The sequence below is a fragment of the Manis pentadactyla genome, chromosome 3 (assembly GCF_030020395.1).
Source record: "Manis pentadactyla isolate mManPen7 chromosome 3, mManPen7.hap1, whole genome shotgun sequence".
NCBI classification, from domain to species: Eukaryota; Metazoa; Chordata; class Mammalia; order Pholidota; family Manidae; genus Manis; species Manis pentadactyla.
Window position 1 is genome coordinate 76163920 of NC_080021.1, and position 18822 is coordinate 76182741.

Sequence of the window (18822 nt, forward strand, 5' to 3'; positions counted from 1 at the left end):
ATAGTGAGGATTAAAATGGATTTTAACATTTTCAGATCAATATCTTGCATTGTGAATTATAATATTTTGATTGGATTGAAAATTATTATTCCTGAAAATTAGGTTGTTAGGCAATGTATTAGGTATATAAAATTAAGGTGTGAAAAATTGACAGTGGTATTTCACAGAGGAATGAAATAGTGCTGAATTTTAAATCCAATTAAAATTGCTTTGTATGTGTTCTTATTACTAAATAGAGCTTATTGCTATAATCATTATCACCAATTTACCTGAAAGAATTAATATATAATAAACCAAATTTCATATACTTTCAGAGATTATAGGAATATGTATTCTTTTTTTTTTAGATAATTATTTTTTATTGAAGTGTAGTTGACACACAGTATTGCATTAATTTCAGGTGTACAACACAGTGATTCAACATTTATATACATGATAATTCTAGGTACCAGCTATCACCGTACCAAGTTGTTACAATATTTTGACTATATTCCTTGTGCTATATACATTACATCCCGGTTACTTATTTATTTTACAATTGGAAGTGTGTGTATATATATATATATATATATATACATATATATATATATATATATTTTTTTTTTTTTTGTGAGGGCATCTCTCATATTTATTGATCAAATGGTTGTTAACAACAATAAAATTCTGTAGGGGGGTCAATGCTCAATGCACAATCATTAATCCACCCCAAGCCTAATTTTCGTCAGTCTCCAATCTTCTGAAGCATAACGAACAAGTTCTTACATGGAGAACAAATTCTTACATAGTGAATAAGTTACATGGTGAACAGTACAAGGGCAGTCATCACAGAAGCTTTCGGTTTTGCTCATGCATTATGAACTATAAACAGTCAGTTCAAATATGAATATTCATTTGATTTTTATACTTGATTTATATGTGGATACCACATTTCTCTCTTTATTATTATTATTTTTAATAAAATGCTGAAGTGGTAGGTAGATACAAGATAAAGGTAGAAAACATAGTTTAGTGTTGTAAGAGAGCAAATGTAGATGTTCAGGTGTGTGCCTGTAGACTATGTGTTAATCCAAGCTAGACAAGGGCAATAAAACATCCACGTATGCAGAAGATTTCTCTCAGAACGGGGGGGGGGGGTGAGGTTCTAAGCCTCACCTCTGTTGATCCCCATTTTCTCACCTGATGGCCCCCCTGCGACTGTGCCTATCTTAGGTTGTTCCTCCCTTGAGGAATCTTACCCGTCTCTGGCTAACCAGTCATCTTCCGGGGCCATACAGGGAAATGTAAAGTTGGTAAGTGAGAGAGAAGCCTTATTGTTTGAAAAGGTTAGCTTTTTACTTCTTTGCATATTTATGCCCTGTGGCTTCTATGCCCAGCATTTGTCTTGAGGTGGAAAGACGTATTCTTGTAGTGCATTGTGTGTTAAGGAGTTTGGACTATACTCTGTGGGCGGCAAGAAGTCCGGATGAGCCTTCGCAGGAGGGGACATAACCAGAGTTCTACCTTATAACTGCCGGATGGAGAATGAATTTGAAAACCAACTTTGGAGGCATGGAAGTTAGTTGAGAAACCCAGGCCATGATTCTAGTAGATTATGAATATCTAAATGAAGGAATTGCTCGTGGGAATAAGCCAAGTGGATGGACTTGGGAGATTTTAGGAAGGTGGAAAATGGCAGGCACAGCTCTTGGTTGTTTGTAAAGAAAGAGGATGGTGGAGAGATACTGGCTCGGATCCATTTACGGAGTTAGGCGCAGAGATGGAGACATAGGTTTTAGGGTGGTGGAGGGGCTTCAGTGATGAAATGGTAACTTTAACATATTTCAGTAGGCAGTTTAGTAAAGGGATCTGGGCCTGGAACAGAGGTTTTGGTTCAATATGTTGATTTTGGTATTATGGGCATCTGGTTATGATGGATAAAAACAAGGGAGTGGGTAAGGTCTGCCAACCAGAATGTGCTCAGTGGGATAGGAGGTGAGGGGGTGAACTCTGATAAATCACCAGCTGAGAGGGCTCCGGGCAGGAAGCAAGGAAGGGAGCTTAAGGCAGCATGGCTGCTGAGGAAGAGGGATGCCGTGGAACCTACAAGAAGGGGGGGCTCCAGAGGAAGGGGCAGGAGGCTCAGGTGCTGTAGAGCAGTTAAGGAAGCTGAAGCCAGAAATGCAGGTGTAGTGGAAGGTTCCTGGTAAACTTGGGGAGAACAGCTTCAAGAAATTGATGGGGATGAGAAACGGATTTCAGTGGGGTGTGAGGAAACAGGTGAGGAGGTAGGTGGTGAACGGGAGTGCGGGTGAGGAGGGTATGTAAGGTGAAGAAGTGTTTAAAAAAAAAGATGAGAAAAATCTGTGCATACTTGAAGGACGATGCGAAGGAGTTAACAGAGAAGGAGGTATCTGGTCAAAGGCTCAGGAGAAGGGAGAACTGATAGATAAAAGACCCCTGAGTGGGCATGGGAAGGAAGCCTGGCATAGAGCAGAGGCAGAGGCTGACTCCTGGACAAGAGGCCAGACAGCTCACCATCACGTCAGGAGGAAGGAGGAAAGGACACAGAGGTCCCGGAAGGATGCAATGATAGTTCCCTTCTGATAGTTTGATTTTCCATTCGAGGCAGGAGAGCTTGGTGTTAGAATATTATGGATGTTCGTGAGGGGTTGCAAACTGGTGCGGCTGGATTTAGGGATGGATCCAGATGGCACTATGTTCTTTGAATTGTGGAACTGAAACACCTTCAGGCAGGGAGCTGATTTTCTGAGCCTCACAGCCCTCCCCATCCTGCTCATCCCCTGCTTTTCCATTTACTAGCCCAGTTCCTGGAGGCATTTGACTTTTGACTCTGATGGAAGTCACATGTCTGATGGAAGATCTGGCTTTCCATAATGGAAAGCAGTATTAGTTATCTCTAAACTTTAGGAAAGTAAATAGGTGAGTTCAGGCAGCATAGTGAGAAAATAACAGAACTGAAGGTAGAGGTACCCACCTTTGCTAAAGACCTGATGCCTTAAATACAAGCCTGCCTACCGTCTGTTGGCACCACCTGCTTCTCTCCACTCTCATTGGCTTGAGCTAGTACTTTGTTGATATTTTCCGGGAGCTTTCCTGATAGTATCTCCTGTCCTTGTGATGACCTTACATGGTAGATAGTATGATCTTTTCGTTTACAGTGGAGACTCTGAGGGCTTGTGTAATTTTCCCAGGAGGTTCTATTGAGTGCAGTGCTTATTCCCATCAGCTTGCACCTTAGCAACTTGTGCTTCTGGCCTTGGGCACAGCCTGATTAGTTTAACTCTTTCTTGGATTGCACACTCCATTTTTTGTTTTTTTTGTTTTTTTTGTCCCCATAGGGTACGTTGTTTGTTGCTTCTCTCATGTTGTGTGAAAATCGGCACTGTGAATTGTGAATTCTACCCTGATCAGTCTTCTTCAGTCTTCTTTTGCTCTCCCTCTTTGGAGTAGAGCGCTGGCAGAGAGGTGGTGGGGCCAAGCAGCCTGGTTATGCCCTGGCTCTCACTTGTTAGCTGTGCGACTCTGAGCAGGCCAGTTCACCTTCTGTGCCCCTGCTGCCTTCTTGTTAGGATGGGGTGTTGGTGACGCTCAGTGTCTCCCACTATCATGATAATGGTGGGCCGAGGGAAGCGGTGTTTGTGAAGAGCAGTGCCTGGTGGGAGAGTGCAGCCACAGTGTTCAGTTCAAGAAATAGGAATACCCAAAGCATCCTCTATCATTTATATTTCAGATTAACCCTTTTCCCACTTTTTCTTGAAATTGAACTATCCGTTCTTTTGATATTTTTATTTACTTATTTTAAAGTTATTTTTATTTTTCACACCCTGGATTCTTTTATACAAAGATTAGAGGTCTTTGTATTTCCAATGTTGATAGTAGTGAATACTAAAACCCAGATATTATAGTGCTCAAACAATGTTTTGTTGAATGTTGCCATTATTTCAGAACTCTTTAGTTAAATATGGTTTCTATTTGGGGACAGAGGAGGCCAGAGTACAGCCGTTATTCATTGGTTCACGTGCAGAGAGAACATGCAGTCTATGAATGACTTACATTCTATAACACCAAGACCCTTTGACAATCTCTCTACCTTTGTTTTAGAGGAAAACAAATGAAATATAGAGAATTCAAGTGACTGCAATTTAATTGCAGCCATAACCCACAATTCAGGTTTTCTTTTTTAGAAAATGAGACGGGATATTTCTTGGAAAACCAAAAAACCAAGGTCAAAAAAAAAGTTTTAATATCTTTGGATCTTATATTAAATATAAAATATTTTGAAATGATGTACTTTCTTCTTTGTTTCATATGACTGTTCGAACAAGTCTTTTCCAACTTTTCATAGTGAATTTCCTAAAGGAATTTCCTAAAGCTTCATTTTTGGGGAAGAAGAGTCCTAACAATATTACAATGCCTTGTTCGTAAGACAGTAGCAATATCAAGGTAAACAAAAAGAAATTAGCATTCAAAGAAGAAATCATTCCGCTTTGAAAAAAATCTTTTTATAAATTCTAGTTCCTTTAGAATTGAGGATTCTGAACCCTAACAACGCTATAAATTCCTTTGGATGTTAACATTTTAATAGATGAAGTTGCTCTGAAGTGCTCTGACACATTCCTCTATTTCTCTGTTGCCCGTATAAGAAGATACATGATTAAGTTTAGGCAAACATAACAAGTTGGTGACAGTTAGAGATAGAATTTCAAATAATTTATTTTCCATTCCATGCTTTACAGTGCTTTATCACGATTATATCTGTCTACACCTTGAATGTCCTTCCCTGAATAATAGCTGCATAATATATTGACAGTGACATCTTAAAGTGCAGCAGCACCTGGAAATAATACACACTAAATCCCAATTTATTTACAGATGAGTGGCTGCTTCATGTAATTAAGAGGGGATCTGGAGAGAGGGTGCTTTCTCTGCTGCTTTTCAGTTATTTAATGCTCCCATTATGTTACTCAAACATTTCACTTCCAGTTTCCTTTCCTTTTTTAAAATTCCAATACTTAATATCTTTTTTTCAACCCTGAGCATCATAAGCAAGTTGAAACATTAATTTTTCCTTTTTCTAATTTCATTGCTCTTCCGGTGGGCTCCGAGAATGTATGTTTTGGGTGTGGTGAGCATGGGTGAGGGAGCTACTTGGCTTCTGAAACTCAGAACCTGGCTGGGTTCCTGGTGTAGCTCTCCATAGATGAATATCGTCGAGACTGAGGAAAGCGGTTAAGCAAAGGCAGGCCAAGCAACCAGGGCCTGTTCTTGATGACACCTTTCTTCCATGGGTCTGTAACATACCACATAGTGACTTGGCTCAGGAAAGTTCTGATGACTATAGCTGGGCAGAAAAGTGGTTTTCAGGTTCAGTTACATCTGAGTTCATAGGTGTATTGAATACTCCCAATTTATCAAGATTTAGAGCCACCTGTGATTCTTTCCAGTTTTCCTTTTGTGCATTTATATTAAAGGTATATTTAAAGTGAAAGGTGAATTTGCTTCAACCAAGCATATTTATTCTCCTTATTAAAAAAAACAAACACTGAACACTCACTTCAGCTACCTTTTGCTGTTTCTGATGTTCACTGACCACCTTCTAGGATGAGTGGCCTGGCCCAGCTCGTTTTGTTCTGATGCCTGTACATTCTGCCTCTGCTCCTTTCATTGCATGGCAACTGCCTTCTGAATAATTCTTAAAAGAGTAGACCCTAAATCTCTTTTTGTTCTAATTTTCTTTTGTTAGTTTGTTTTTTGAAGCTATTGTGGCTCTGTTGCAGGTGGAGCCTTGACACTGTCGGCCACACTTTCTGCCAGAAAGTGTTTTCTCGTTTGTCCAAGCAGGGTTTTGGAATTTTCTGGGTTTCCTCCTGTGTGTTAAATATTTCCCTTTTCCTCTCTCACTGTTCCCCAAAGCTCAGTCCTTGCCCTTCTGTCAGCCTCTCGTGATGGGATCTGTGGGTGAGCTGACTCTGTAAGGCTGTCTCTCTAGATATTAAGGCTATTTGCAGTCTATACCTTTAGTCCCTTCTGGTCTGCATCTCTTGCTTATGGATGCCAGCTTGACTCTCCTGATGTAACTTCCAACTGCTATCTGAAACTGAACTGCTCTTACTTTTGGTAAATGATTTAGGGCAGAAACCCCACTTATTCCTTTTTCTCATATCTGTTGGTCCAAGTTGTATCTCTGTCAATCTCTGTCATCTTCCTCTTTAATCCATCTATCTATCAAATTTTGCCTGTCAAGGCCTCGGAGGATAGGTAAAATTTGGATAAGTGGCAGGACAGGGTGGGGAATAGCTTTCCAAGTGAGTGGAATGTAAGCAGAATGGGCAGGGTGTTGTAAGGGGTCAGGAGTCACGCTTGGGTATTTTGGGGAGGGTTAGGATGGGGAGGGGTGGGGTTAGAGAAATTCAAGCCTGATTATGAGTGGGAGGTAAGGAAATGAGGCATTTTTGAACAGAGATATGGTGAAAGCTGCTTTAAAGAGACATTATTTGGGCTTTGTAATGCAAACAAGTAGGGACCTGGAAAGGCCAGGGTGAATTGGAGATAAAGGGGTGGGGGGCCCTGGGTCTCAAGCCTGGGAGTTTGGGGGCTCCATGGAGAGACAGTAACAGGGCACCTTAGAAGGGAATTGATGTCAGTTCCAGAAATACTCAGCTTAGGGTGACATGAAGCCATTTGAAAGGAAATGTCCATTAAGCATTTGAAGGTAGGAGACTTCACAGAAGTTGTGTCAGTGCACAGAGCTGCGGAAAGACATTTGTGAGTCATAATTGCCTTTTCAGCTTTTTTTTTTTTTAGAAGAGCAAGGTACAGGCTTTTATTTAGAGATAAAGTGAAAGGACAGAGCTCCTGGCTCACACCAGGAGGGGACAAGAGAGTCCCGCCTTTTCAGCTTTTACTGCTTTTTCCATTCCTCCCGATTCATTCTCCTGTGCTCCAATGTTGTCATGTTATTTATGTTAATAACAAATCTCATTTATCTTGAAGAAAGCTTTCTATTAGGCTGCCGTGAAATCTTCAAACTTATTTTTCTCAGTGACAAATAAATGATTAGAAGGCTATGGTTTGCCATAGCTTCCTGACTTTGGACAAATGTGTCTAGTGCTGTGAGTTAAGTACATTAAGATGAACGTTTTACAGGTGTTAATGTCATAGCAGTGCCATCAGTTGCAGGAAATTCAGATTTGTGGGCGCCATAGCAAAAGCTCAAAGATTCTCTCTAAAACTGTAAGCAGATGCTTCACAGTTTTTATATCCTGTGGTCAGATATTTTTAATCAGAAGGAATGATATCATGATGCTGATAGAGTAATAATGGCTCTTTGCTTTTTTATTTCTTTGCAACATGTGTTGTTAATACACAGAGACGTTGAGGCTTTGCGTGGTGGGGGTTTGGTGGGGGTGGGGAAGAACAGTGAAAAGTGAGGAAAGACTCAGCTTTGGTTGTTATGGAAAACCACTTTCTTCAGCTCTGACATGCTGAGTTGGGCAAAAACCAACAGTGTTTGCCTTTAGAGGGAGAGTCAGTGAGGGCAGAGCGGAGGACTCCCCTTGGTTTCAGTTGAAGAAATCTCATCCCCTTGGTTTTCAACTACCGTTGTTGATAATCACACTGGAGTTTGGGTTCAAACTTCAGGAGGCAGTGCCTCTGCCACCTGTGGAACTGTGCGCTTACAGGCAAAGATGGTCTAGCTCCACACGGTAGAGTGCAGCTGAGTCCTGCCTGCGGTCATTTTTAGTCCCAGGGGACCCTGCAGGGGTGAGGTGACCTCTCAGAGCCGGACCGTCTGAGTCTATGCAGCAGATGTAGTAACAATGCTGTCTAGAACTGCTAAACCCTTACATGCCTTAGAAATGGTGGGAGCTGTTCATATACTTTGCCTTCGCTCTAAATTGGTCTGCTGTTCTCCAGTCTCAGAGTTCGTCCCCCTGCCTCTGTGCCTTTGCTGGCTGCATACAGCTGATGCTAATGACAGCAGATGTGATAGGGAAAGCAGAATACGGGGTGCCCTGCGAGGGCAGAGAAGGGGTGAGGAGGCCATGCTTTTAAGATAACAGTGCTCCCTGTCAGAGAGAGACTGATACTTGGAGGAGTTAGTGACTTGCCAAGTTCACAGAACTCAAGAGTCTTGGAGCTGAAACAAGAATCGTGAAGACTTGTGGTGCCCAGCTCAGGGACCTTTATGAGAGCATGTTGCCTCTGAGAATTTATCCAGAGTCGCCAAAGTGTGCAGTGTTCTGCTGCTCTAGCCTGTGCTCTTTGAAGACAGACACCCCGGCCACACCTGCACTGTTAGGCTTTGAAGCTGGTCTTCCGAGTCCCCTTGACTGAGGTGACTGTCTGCTCAGACCTCTACTAAGCCTCCTTTGGACTTGATGGGCTGCTTCGCTATTTTCTAAATGATTCATTAATACCATATGCCTTTCCATTCAAATCTATTTGTTCCTAAACAAGTTTTGGAACACATATCCTTAATATGTTCATATTTATTAATAAGTTACAGTTATGCACCATTCTCTCTCTCACTCATTTGATATATATATATATATATGAAAGGACTTTTGAAGGAAATTCATTAGTATGGGGGAGTTTGACTCTAAACAGCGTAAGTAATAATAACATTTGTGGCAATAATATATTGCTTTAGTGTTCTCCCAAATCAGTTATGATACAGTGTACAGCTCTGTGCAGTCTGAACCCTTCCAGCTTCCCAGCCTCAGCTTTCCTGCCACTGTGTGACTTACATACACTCTAGCTCCCCACAAAGGCACTCTTAATTCATCAAATGCACTCATACTTTTCCTGTCTCTATGGCTTTGCTTCATGAAGCAAAAACAATACTAATTTGAGGCAAAATATAACACAGTAGAAATAGAGAAGGGCCCGGGAGAACAGGAGTAAGTGTGACTAATTCCAGCTGTTGAAATCTGGAAAAACTTTAAGTTGGGGAGAAAGGAGAGGGCTGAGATAGATGGTGAAATAGGCTGAATCATGACTCCCCCATTCATGTTGAAGTCTTAAGTGCTAGTATGTCAGAATGTGACCAAGTTTGGAGAAGGATCTTTACAGATGTAATCAGGCTAAAATGAGATCATTAGGGCAGGTGTGAATGGTGGTGTCCTTGTAAGAAGCAGAAATTGGGACACAGCCACACATGGAGGAAGGAGGATGTGGGGACACAGGAGAAGGCAGGCCTCTGCGGGCAAGCAGGATGGCCTCGGAAGCAGCTGAGCCTGTTGGCACCTTCATCTTGGACTTCCAGCCTTTGGAACTGCGGACAGTAAATTTCTGTTCTTTGCACACCCAACCTATGGTACTTTGTTATGTCCCCTGCAAACTAATCCAGGTGGAGTGAGGAAGGGCTCTGGGAACTCAGAGTGAGACAAAACTGAGAGGCAGCGAAAAGGTAGTGTTGTATTTGTGGACTGTGCATCCGAGTTACTACTACTCAGATACAGCTGGCTTCCAGAATGTGTTGGAGATTGCCTAGTACTTGAATGAACTCTCCTCTAATGGTGTGGAAAGGGGAGCTCTAATGGTGTGTTGTTTGGTCTTGAAGTGAGAGGAAGAGCTTCCAAGAGAAGATGCTTTCTCAGTAAGTACCAGGATAGAGCTTTCTTTTTAAAGCATGGGTCCTTTGTTGTCTGTGAGGGAAGAATCTCTTCTGCTGCTGAATCAAGTTCCAGGTGATCACTGAAGACCCCAAGAGCAGAATGAACAGCAGGTGGTAGGGGGATTCTAGCTCCTTTCCTGCCATGTAGTCACACAAGGTTAGAGTGATCTTCCATTATCCTTTTTAGCTTGGGTTGGCTGATGTGCCAGCATTTCCCTTAATTTTTCTTTTCCTTTCTAATAGACTGTATTTTTTAGAGCAGTTTTAGATTTTCAGGAAAATCATGGAGTTAGCACAGAAAATTCCCATATAACCCACACCATTTCCCCTGTTATTAGCATCTTACGTTAGCATGTTACATTGGTTGTAATCAATGGACCAAAATCTATATATTAAGTTTTAATTTTATTCCATTTTCTTCATTTTAAACTAATGTCCTTTTTCTGTTCCAAGATCTTACCTATGATTTCACATTACATTGAGTTCTCATGTCTCCCTAGGTCCCAGTTGGCTGTGACATTTTATCAGGTTTTCCTTGTTTTTGATGACCTTGACAGCTTTGAGGAGTCCTGGTCAGGTATTTTGTAGAATGGTCTCTACGGAGCTTTGTTACTTTTTAGAATGGCCACACCCAACCTATTTTTCTGATATTTTTCTCATGACTCAACTGGGCTTGTGGGCTACTGGGACAGAGACGACAGAGGTGAAATGTCATTTTCATTGCATCATATCATGGGTGCAGATGATCCACATGATTGATGGCTGTTGGAGTTGACCTTGATCACCTGGCTCAGGGAGTATGTGTCGGGTTTCTCCTGTAAACGTTCTCTGCTGTACTGTACTCTTTGAAACGAAGTCGTCATGTGTGGTATACTCTGAAGGAGTGGGGGCCCTCAGTTTTTTAAATATGAAAACATGTGAAGCAGTTTTTGAAGAACTTTCGAAGGTGACAGTAATGATAACGTCAGTAATGATGTGCCACTACGAAGAGTAGAAAAAAAAGAAGACTGCTTTTTGGTTTTATTTTGTTTCAGAAAAAATACCCTATCATGTTGCTATGAGAAGTAAGAAAAATGTTGATTTGAACTTTGTAATTTGTTGAATAAAAATAGATTTTGACCTTGGGCCCTTATTTGTTGATTTAACTAAGGCAACTGGTTCTTATCTGTACCTCTGGGACTCACGCTATTGTTGCAGCCAGAAAAGGAAAGATTAAAACTGGTCTGTCTGACTTTCGTTATTAATTAAAAGGTTATAGAACATTGTTTTCTTAAAGGCAGTGCCTTGACAGTTATAGTCACTGGGTGGTCAGAGGCCATGTGGGTTTTTCAGAGCCTGACGTTGGGTACAGTTTTTTCCCTAGGTTACCATTTCTTTTGTATGCAGAGGACTTCATTACCTCCCTCTAGTGGTCAGCTTTATAATCTCAAATTCTAGTTAGACAATTTCGGCAGTAGAAAAAACAAATGAGTGGCAATCCTCATGATAATTTTCCTTAATATTTTAATACGGATGCTAAAATGGCATGGTGATTGAATTTTAGCTTTTGGATTAGAGCTAGTATTTAAATGAGGCAGTGTTTTAAGGTAGTAAGGACTTACAACTTGATCAAAAGCTTTAGTGATGACGATAGCATTCTAGGCAGAAGATTTATACCAAGCTGCTGTTTAACTAAGAACTTCAGTGGCCATTTGATTTAAGCAGGGAATTGAATTTGGCTTCTTGCAAGTGTTTTATCAGTGCTGTAGGAGCAAGTGCATATTCTAGATAAACTTGAAAGCTACGAAGCTTTATGAGACTAGGAGTGAAGGGGCCCTCTAGAGCATTGTTTGTCATTCCTTCACAGATAAAATTTTATCTCCAGTGCAGGAAATAGCTTTCTTTTAGAGCTGTACATCAGAATTCATTATATTACCGTGGCTTTAAAAAGATGCAGCATTATAGGATGCTATCTCTGGATATCCTTGGAAAGGTGAAATAATTTACCAGAACTTGAGACTGGCTTTGTCTTATCCTCTTGGTGGGAACCCAGAGGGGGGACACATATTTGATTATACAGGTACTAATACTTTGAATGAGTGTTTGTGCCCAGACCTAGAGTTGTATTCTATTGAAATCTGGGGGATGACATTTAAGGAAAGACAACTAAATCAATGTGAATTCTCCCAGTCCTTTAGATTTGCTCCTGATCAGGACTAAAGCAGAACTTGAGAGGCAGTGATCCACTAAGCAGTGCTTCTGTCCAGAGATAAAAGATTCCTACAGATACCCTATCCTAAAGCAGTCATTTGTTTGTGTCTGTTTGTGACACACTTGTTGCATATGTTACTGTGCAGAAACAGTTAAGGAGAAGTTGATACATCTTCATTTTCCTGAAGGGAAAAGTACATTAGGTGATGAGGTGACCTGTCTCTCATTGCTCACCCAGCTCCATCTGATCCACTGGAACTCCACCTTGTTTGGCAATATTGATGAGGCCGTGGGGAAGCAGCACGGAATCGCCATCATTGCTTTGTTTGTTCAGGTAAATGGTCCCCTGTTGTGATTGTCATATTGTTCAGAGTGGCTTATTTCTAATTCACTTGCAGAATATTTTTTGTTCACTCTCACTTTTATTACTTAGAAGTGACACTAAACTTATACACAGAGAACACTGAAAATTTAAAAATAGAAAACTTCACCTTTTTGGGTCATGACAGAGCAGCCCATACTCATGGGTAGGAAATGGTTCTTTTACTTAGTAGAAATTCTCCTTAGAGTGGCATTCAGAATCAGAGAAATGATTCAGAAAATGTCTCCTGAAGGCAGAGTTCATTTTATTAGTGGAAAAGAATTTCAGAAAATGTTTTTGGACCCTGGCTTACTGTGAAATCTAAGAGAAATCAATAATATAATCATGTAGTAGATTCCTTAAGCTCTATGTTATTAGTAATTTTCACTGCAAGTTGATTTGAAGCACCTTATAGAAAATTCTGATAAAATAAGACTGGCAAAGTTACTGGTGAGTATAGTCAATATAGAGTTTAGAGTTGAGCTCTGTGGCAGACAGTATATTTAAATTTAGTGAAATATACAAAAGCGGACCATATACTTTCAAAGGTAAAAATTCTAGTTCCTATGGCCAATCTTTTTAACTTTGTCTTATCTTCTGCCTGATGTGATAAAAGACTTACAGGTGAAGGAGACCTGGAAATTTTAGGGTCCCCTGTCTCCCTCTTACAGAAGAAACCAAGGGCTAGAGAGGTCAAGTCATTGTTTACAGTCACCCAGGGATCTCATGTCACCAGTCAAGACCAGAAACCATTGTTCATCTCTGTGTAGTTCCAGGTTGCCTCTTGGATAACCTGGGATTAGAGGAGTAATGTTAGCATAGTGGTCTTTACTGAGTTAAATTTTCTAAAGAGAGTTAGGCAAGAGGCCTTTGGACTTGCTTTTTTTTGTGGCATATATTTCAATAGTAGTATTAATTACAATTTTCTATTGTAAATTTATTTCTAAAATATTTCTCTATTGATATTTGAAAGTAGACATCTGGTTTTAATCTTTTAATACTTTAATATCAGTGTCTTGAAAGTATGACACATAGCAGAATTTTAAAAAATATAATTACATTTTTAAATTAATCCTCTTCTCACTATTTGTGGCTTTTCCATAGGCAGGACCCTATATTCCTTCTATTTTATTTTCCACTAGTGAATTCTTAAAACCTTTCTTTTAAGTTGAAGTACAGTTGATAAACAATATTACATTGGTTTCAAGTATACAACACAGTGATTTACAGTTATCTATATGATTAAATGCTCGCTTCAACTAGTATAGTTACTTTCTGTCAACATATAAAGATGTTACAGAATCATTGACTATATTCTCCATGCTACACTTTCGTCCTCATGACCAATTTATATTATGATTGCATTTTGTGCCTCTTTATCCCTTCACCTACCTCACCCACCCCCATCTCTTCCCTCGTGGTAGCTACCAGTCACTTCTCAGTGTCTATGAGTCTATTGCTGTTCTGTTCATTCTGTTTTATTTTGTTTACATAGTCCACATATAAGTGAAATAATACAGTATTTGTCTTTCTCCACCTGGCTTAATATGCTCAAGGTACATCCATGTTGTTGCAAGTGGCAGGGTTTCTTTCTTTTTTATGGCAAGTAATATTCCATTGTGTATATGTACCCCATCTTCTTTATCTATTCATCTAATGATGGACACTTTAGTTGCTTCTATATATTGGCTATTATAAATAATGTGGCAGTAAGCAGAGTGGAACATATATCTTTCTGAAACAGGGATTTTGTTTTCTTTGGGTAAATTCCTATAAGTGGAATTACTAGGTCATATAATATTGCTATTTTTAGTTTTTTGAGGAACTTCTGTACTGCTTTCCACAGTGGCTTCACCAATTTACATTCCCACCAACAGTGTAGGAAGGTTCCGTTTTCTCCACATCCTTGCCAACACTTGTTATCTATTGTCTTTTGGATAGTGGCCATCATTTCCTTTTATTTTATAACTGCAATGTACAAATAGAATGGAATTACAAAACATTGATACAAATGTATTTAGTTGTACAAATACCTTTTGGTAATCTTTAGTATACTGAGGTAATAACAATTTAAGTCCATTTTTTTCATAAGCTGAAAATGTTCAAGTATACACTTTTGAGAAGTTGCAGTAGAAGTGGAAGTAAATATCTTTTTATTAAAAAAAAGAATAAAAGTAATAATAAAAAATAAAAATTAGAATACAAATAACTGAATGGTCATATATAAATGGGAAGGAAATGTGTTATTTTCTTCTTTGGAGTTAGTACTCAATATTTGTGAATGCAATTAAATATAACTTAATATTTTCATCTGCTGATTCTTAGTACATCACTGGTAATGTGGACTAATAGAGCAAGTCAAGATTCTTGGAATCAGTGTCAGTATCTCCAGTAACCGCTCATTATAGGCAAGGGGACGCTTGAAAGCATGCACACTTGACCTAATTTTCCATGAGTTTGCTGGAAGGAAAAAAATCAGGTCATCTGTTGAAAATGCCTTCCAGGAGAGAGTATAATAATTTCTGAGAACAAAATTTCATGAAATAAAGGACTAATCAGGAGTGTTAGCTGAAGCAGAGTCATCAGAGGCTTGGCACTTGGGCAAGAGGAGTGGGAAATGGGAGGAAGATGGAGGTATAGAAATCCCTTTCTAGAAGTTTGACTCAAAGAAACATGGGGTAATAACTAGTGGTGATGTATGGTGAAGTTCTGTTTGTTTTGTTTTGTTTTGAGATCTGAGATCTGCCTGTGTTTTTATTCTGAGCAAAAAGAGCTAGGGCAGGTTTAGAGTTTTAAAATCCTGGAAAGCAAAGGGATAATTGATACAGAAAGTCCTGGAGGAGAGAGGAAGGCATGGAATGGAGAACTTTTGTGGAAGACTAACCTTGGATAGGAGGGGACCCACTCTTTCTCTGAAATAGGAAGTCAGAGGAAAGGGTAGGTACAGAGGGGTGAATGAAAGGTGAATAAAGGCAGGAAAGTAGGGGAGTTCATGCCTGATGACCTTTATTATTTCTGAGACATACATGCAAAATTATTTATAGGACAAGGGAAATGTGGGTGTGGGGTTGGGTTTTGAAATAGCCCAGAAAGGGTATCGTAATAGATTTCACAGTCAGCATGGGAGCCCCACTGGTGACTGGATATCACAGATTGGACAGGACAATGTGTATTGGGTTTTTCTCTATGGGTGTAGAGGAGTAGAGAATTCTGGCCAAGTGTTGCATTCTTCATTGCAAAACATCTGATTTAGGAGGAAGGCAAGTTTAGAGAATTGAGGTGGTTGAAGGGATGCCATTCAGCATAGGCAGGAGCAGAAGGTGACAAAGCCATGCGACCCCGGAGAGCCCCTTGGCTCCTTGTGATCATGAGTGGGGAGAGGAAGAAAAAGGGAGGGCAGACTGGATGGCGAGGAATGGTCAGGGGGAATGGTCTTTGGAGTTGAAGTCTCAGAGTGAAAACAAACCCAGGAAGCATTCTCAGGATTGGTTTGCTGAAGTGGAATGGGATGGAAAGCCATGGACTGAGGGGTGAGGAGACAGGCCAGGGTGGGACTGGTCACCCACATGGATGCTGAAGTCCTCCAGAGTGAGGCAGAAGGAAGAGCCTTCTTTTTTTTCAGCTTTACAGTGGTTTACCTTTGCAACAGTAGAGCATGAGAGTCCACTCGGGAGGATGGCCTTGCGCATGTGGGTCAGAGTACCCATCTGACGGTGATGGCAGGGTGCCGACCATGGCTTATGGTCCTGTGTCTGAGGCAGACTGCACAGCGTCCACTTGGGAGGCCTGGAGAGCAGACGTGAGGGGCTCACAGCCCAGGAAGTGGTGGGAGAGCTTGTCAAAGATGCTGCATCACCCGTTTTGGAAGAAGGCACAGTGGAAAATGAGGGCAGGTTAGAGTTAGAAGTGGAAACCTGGGGCCACGCAAGGCTAAGGTGCTAGGAGGACACACTGGTCAGAAGTGTGCATTGTGGCTGGCAGTGAGAAGTCACAAAGGTGGGATGTGAGAAGTTAACTAGTTCACGGCTCCTGGTGGACCCTTGGCAGCAGGTTGTGCTGTCAGCTGACTGCTATGGGATTTTAGGGGCTGGGGGCACAAAGGATCATCTCTACTAGCTTTTGGTGGTGTCATCACTGCAAACACAGATTTGTCAAGGAAAGGAAGGAGGTAGAGCAACAGCTGGAATTTGTGGCAGAATATAAAGTTTTGCCCATAAAGCAAAGAATCTTTATAAACAGAAGGAGCCAGAAATAGTCATTAAGTGCTCCCCTATGTGAACACTGTATTTGATGCTGTATGGGATTCTGAGTATGAATAACAATGGTGACATTAATTGGTTTCTGATGCACCGTGAAGGCCCTATTCTAAGGTCTTTCATTCAGCCTCCCTTGAACCCTCCCACCCCCACTGTATAGATGAGGCAGCTGAGGAATGTGCAGGGTAAGTAAACTTGCTGAAGACTGAAAAGTGAGTCAGGATCAGAACCTAGGCATCCAACACACGGGACCTTCCTCCTGAACCACTGCGTACTACATGGCCTTGCAGCATTCAGATGTGGACTCTTCAGAGAGTCATAATCTGACAGGAGATGCATGAAGTGCAAACAGACCTCAACTGTTGGTTGCTACATCACCGGTAAATAAATACAACCAAGAGGGTCCATTTGCCTGGAGATCTGGTGAAGTTTTCTGCCTAGTGGTCCAGGCTTTTGCACTCATGAGTATATTTGCCTTAGATTTTTTTTTTTTTGAACTCCAGAGAATATATTTTCTGTTTTTACAGCCTGTTTCAGGAATTGCAAACACTTGGAAAATAGATGAAGTCTTGATTATTTTGAACTGATTGGCCTCTCTTAAACTATGTAAGCTCCCTGTCTCTTTTCTCTCCTCTCTGCTGCCCACTCACCAAGTATATTTCAGTTAGCTTACCGGCAGAGAGACAGAGAATGTGAACATGTTGACCGCTAGTCTAGCTCCTTGTAGGCTGTTTTCCAAAAACTTATGTGGAAGAGAAAAAGCAAATGATAACAGTGATTGGGTATCTGAGGTATAAATTGTCTTGTGCTCTTGCTCTTCTCCACCACCATGGACCACTGAAACCTAGTAGAAAAGTAGAAATCAGAATGCATTCATAAATTTTAAAGTTAAAGTTAAGGTTACCTAATATCAAGTTTCTGAAGTCTCAAATTCTCTGGAACATTTTATACACCAAAAATGTGTAACAATATGTAATGCTTTAAAATAGAAAGCTATATATAGCATAATCTGACTTACTGAAGAATACAAAGGTGATTATAGAATTCTGTCCAGTGATGATCAAGAAATGTCCTGATTTGGTGATTTTAACATATGAAGTCACATACCCACTTTTCTTTAGTTAATAAAATTTTTTCAACCTTGATAACATCTTTGTAACAATGATCTAGAAATGCCAACGAGGAGAATGGAAGACTTTGGGCATGTGATAAATCATTATATTTCAGAATTAGTCTTGAAATGTTTATATTATACTATTGTATCATTTCATATACCTATACACGGCAAGGTGAATTTAGAGTGGATTCTTGGAAATGTCTAAGAATATATCTAAGACTTAATTTTACTAGTTTCTGTTCCAACTTGAATTACCTTTAGTAGATGTTGACCTGGTTATTAATAAAATGGTTATTTAATTATCCCCCAAGAAGGACATACAGGTGGACTTGAGCTTCACTTCTGTTAGTAAATTTTGAGTAAAAGCTAAGTATTTAAAAGTTTTGTGGTTATGGTGTATGCTTTATGTATTTCAGATAGGAAAAGAACATGTAGGCCTGAAGGCTGTAACGGAAATCCTCCAGGATATCCAGTATAAGGTAAGTCATTATTTAATAAAAGTAAATAAAAATGCTGGTTGTGTGAGATGTCCCCAAGACCACCCTCAGGCCTGATGCCTGGCTAAAAGGACTCACTGTTATTGTCGTGGTTGCAGTTTATTACAGGGGAGGGATACGGATCACAAATCAGCACAGTGAAAAGGGGCAGGGAGCGAAGCCCGGGAGGAACCAGCTGCAAGCCTCCAGGTGTCCCTCCTGGTGAACTGGTCTGGGATGTACCTGATTCTGCCAGTGATGATGTGCCACAGCGTGTGTGAAGTGTTACCAACCGGGAAAGCTTCCTGAACCTTGGTGTGCAGGGATGTCGTGAGGGCTCAGTTATGGAAGCATGCAGTGCCTGGGTGACTGAGCTACTCTGATTCCAGCCCTCACCCCCACCCTAAGCAAGACCAGCATTCACCTAAATCACATTGTCAGGATAAACTTACCTGGTCCAACTGGTATAGCAGGGCCCAAGGCCTCAGGTGTGCAAAAACATTCTTATCAGGCAGACTATTCCACGGGCTCAGAGATGAACTCTCAGTACTTTTTTTGAGCAATCCAGGCCTCTACTGAGTTTTTCTACCCATTGATTATAGGAAAGCTGTGTAAATAAAATAATAGACAACTGGAAAGTTGTGTAAATGAAATAAAAATAGTGGCAACCATACTTCAAAGCATTACTGTAAAAAACAAAACAAATGAGCAAAAAAGGACAAGTATACATAAGCCATAAGATAAATATATGCTAGAAAAAGTGACTTAGGTTGGTGTGACCCTATAGTGATTCAGCCCAGCAT

General features: G+C 40.5%; 1 protein-coding gene across 4 annotated transcripts in view; it reads left to right on the plus strand.

Moving 5' to 3' along the window:
• The window catches only part of CA8 (carbonic anhydrase 8), an 87650-nt gene that overhangs the window by 31719 nt on the left and 37109 nt on the right, over positions 1-18822 (plus strand). For 3 of the 4 annotated variants that reach the window (XM_036907550.2, XM_036907549.2, XM_057498040.1), the window contains exons 4-5: positions 12048-12143; positions 17960-18022. In XM_036907550.2, coding sequence (XP_036763445.2) covers positions 12048-12143; positions 17960-18022 — 159 coding nt within the window. The remainder of the gene's footprint in view (positions 1-12047; positions 12144-17959; positions 18023-18822) is intronic. The other variant, XM_057498041.1, reaches the window with a different exon arrangement.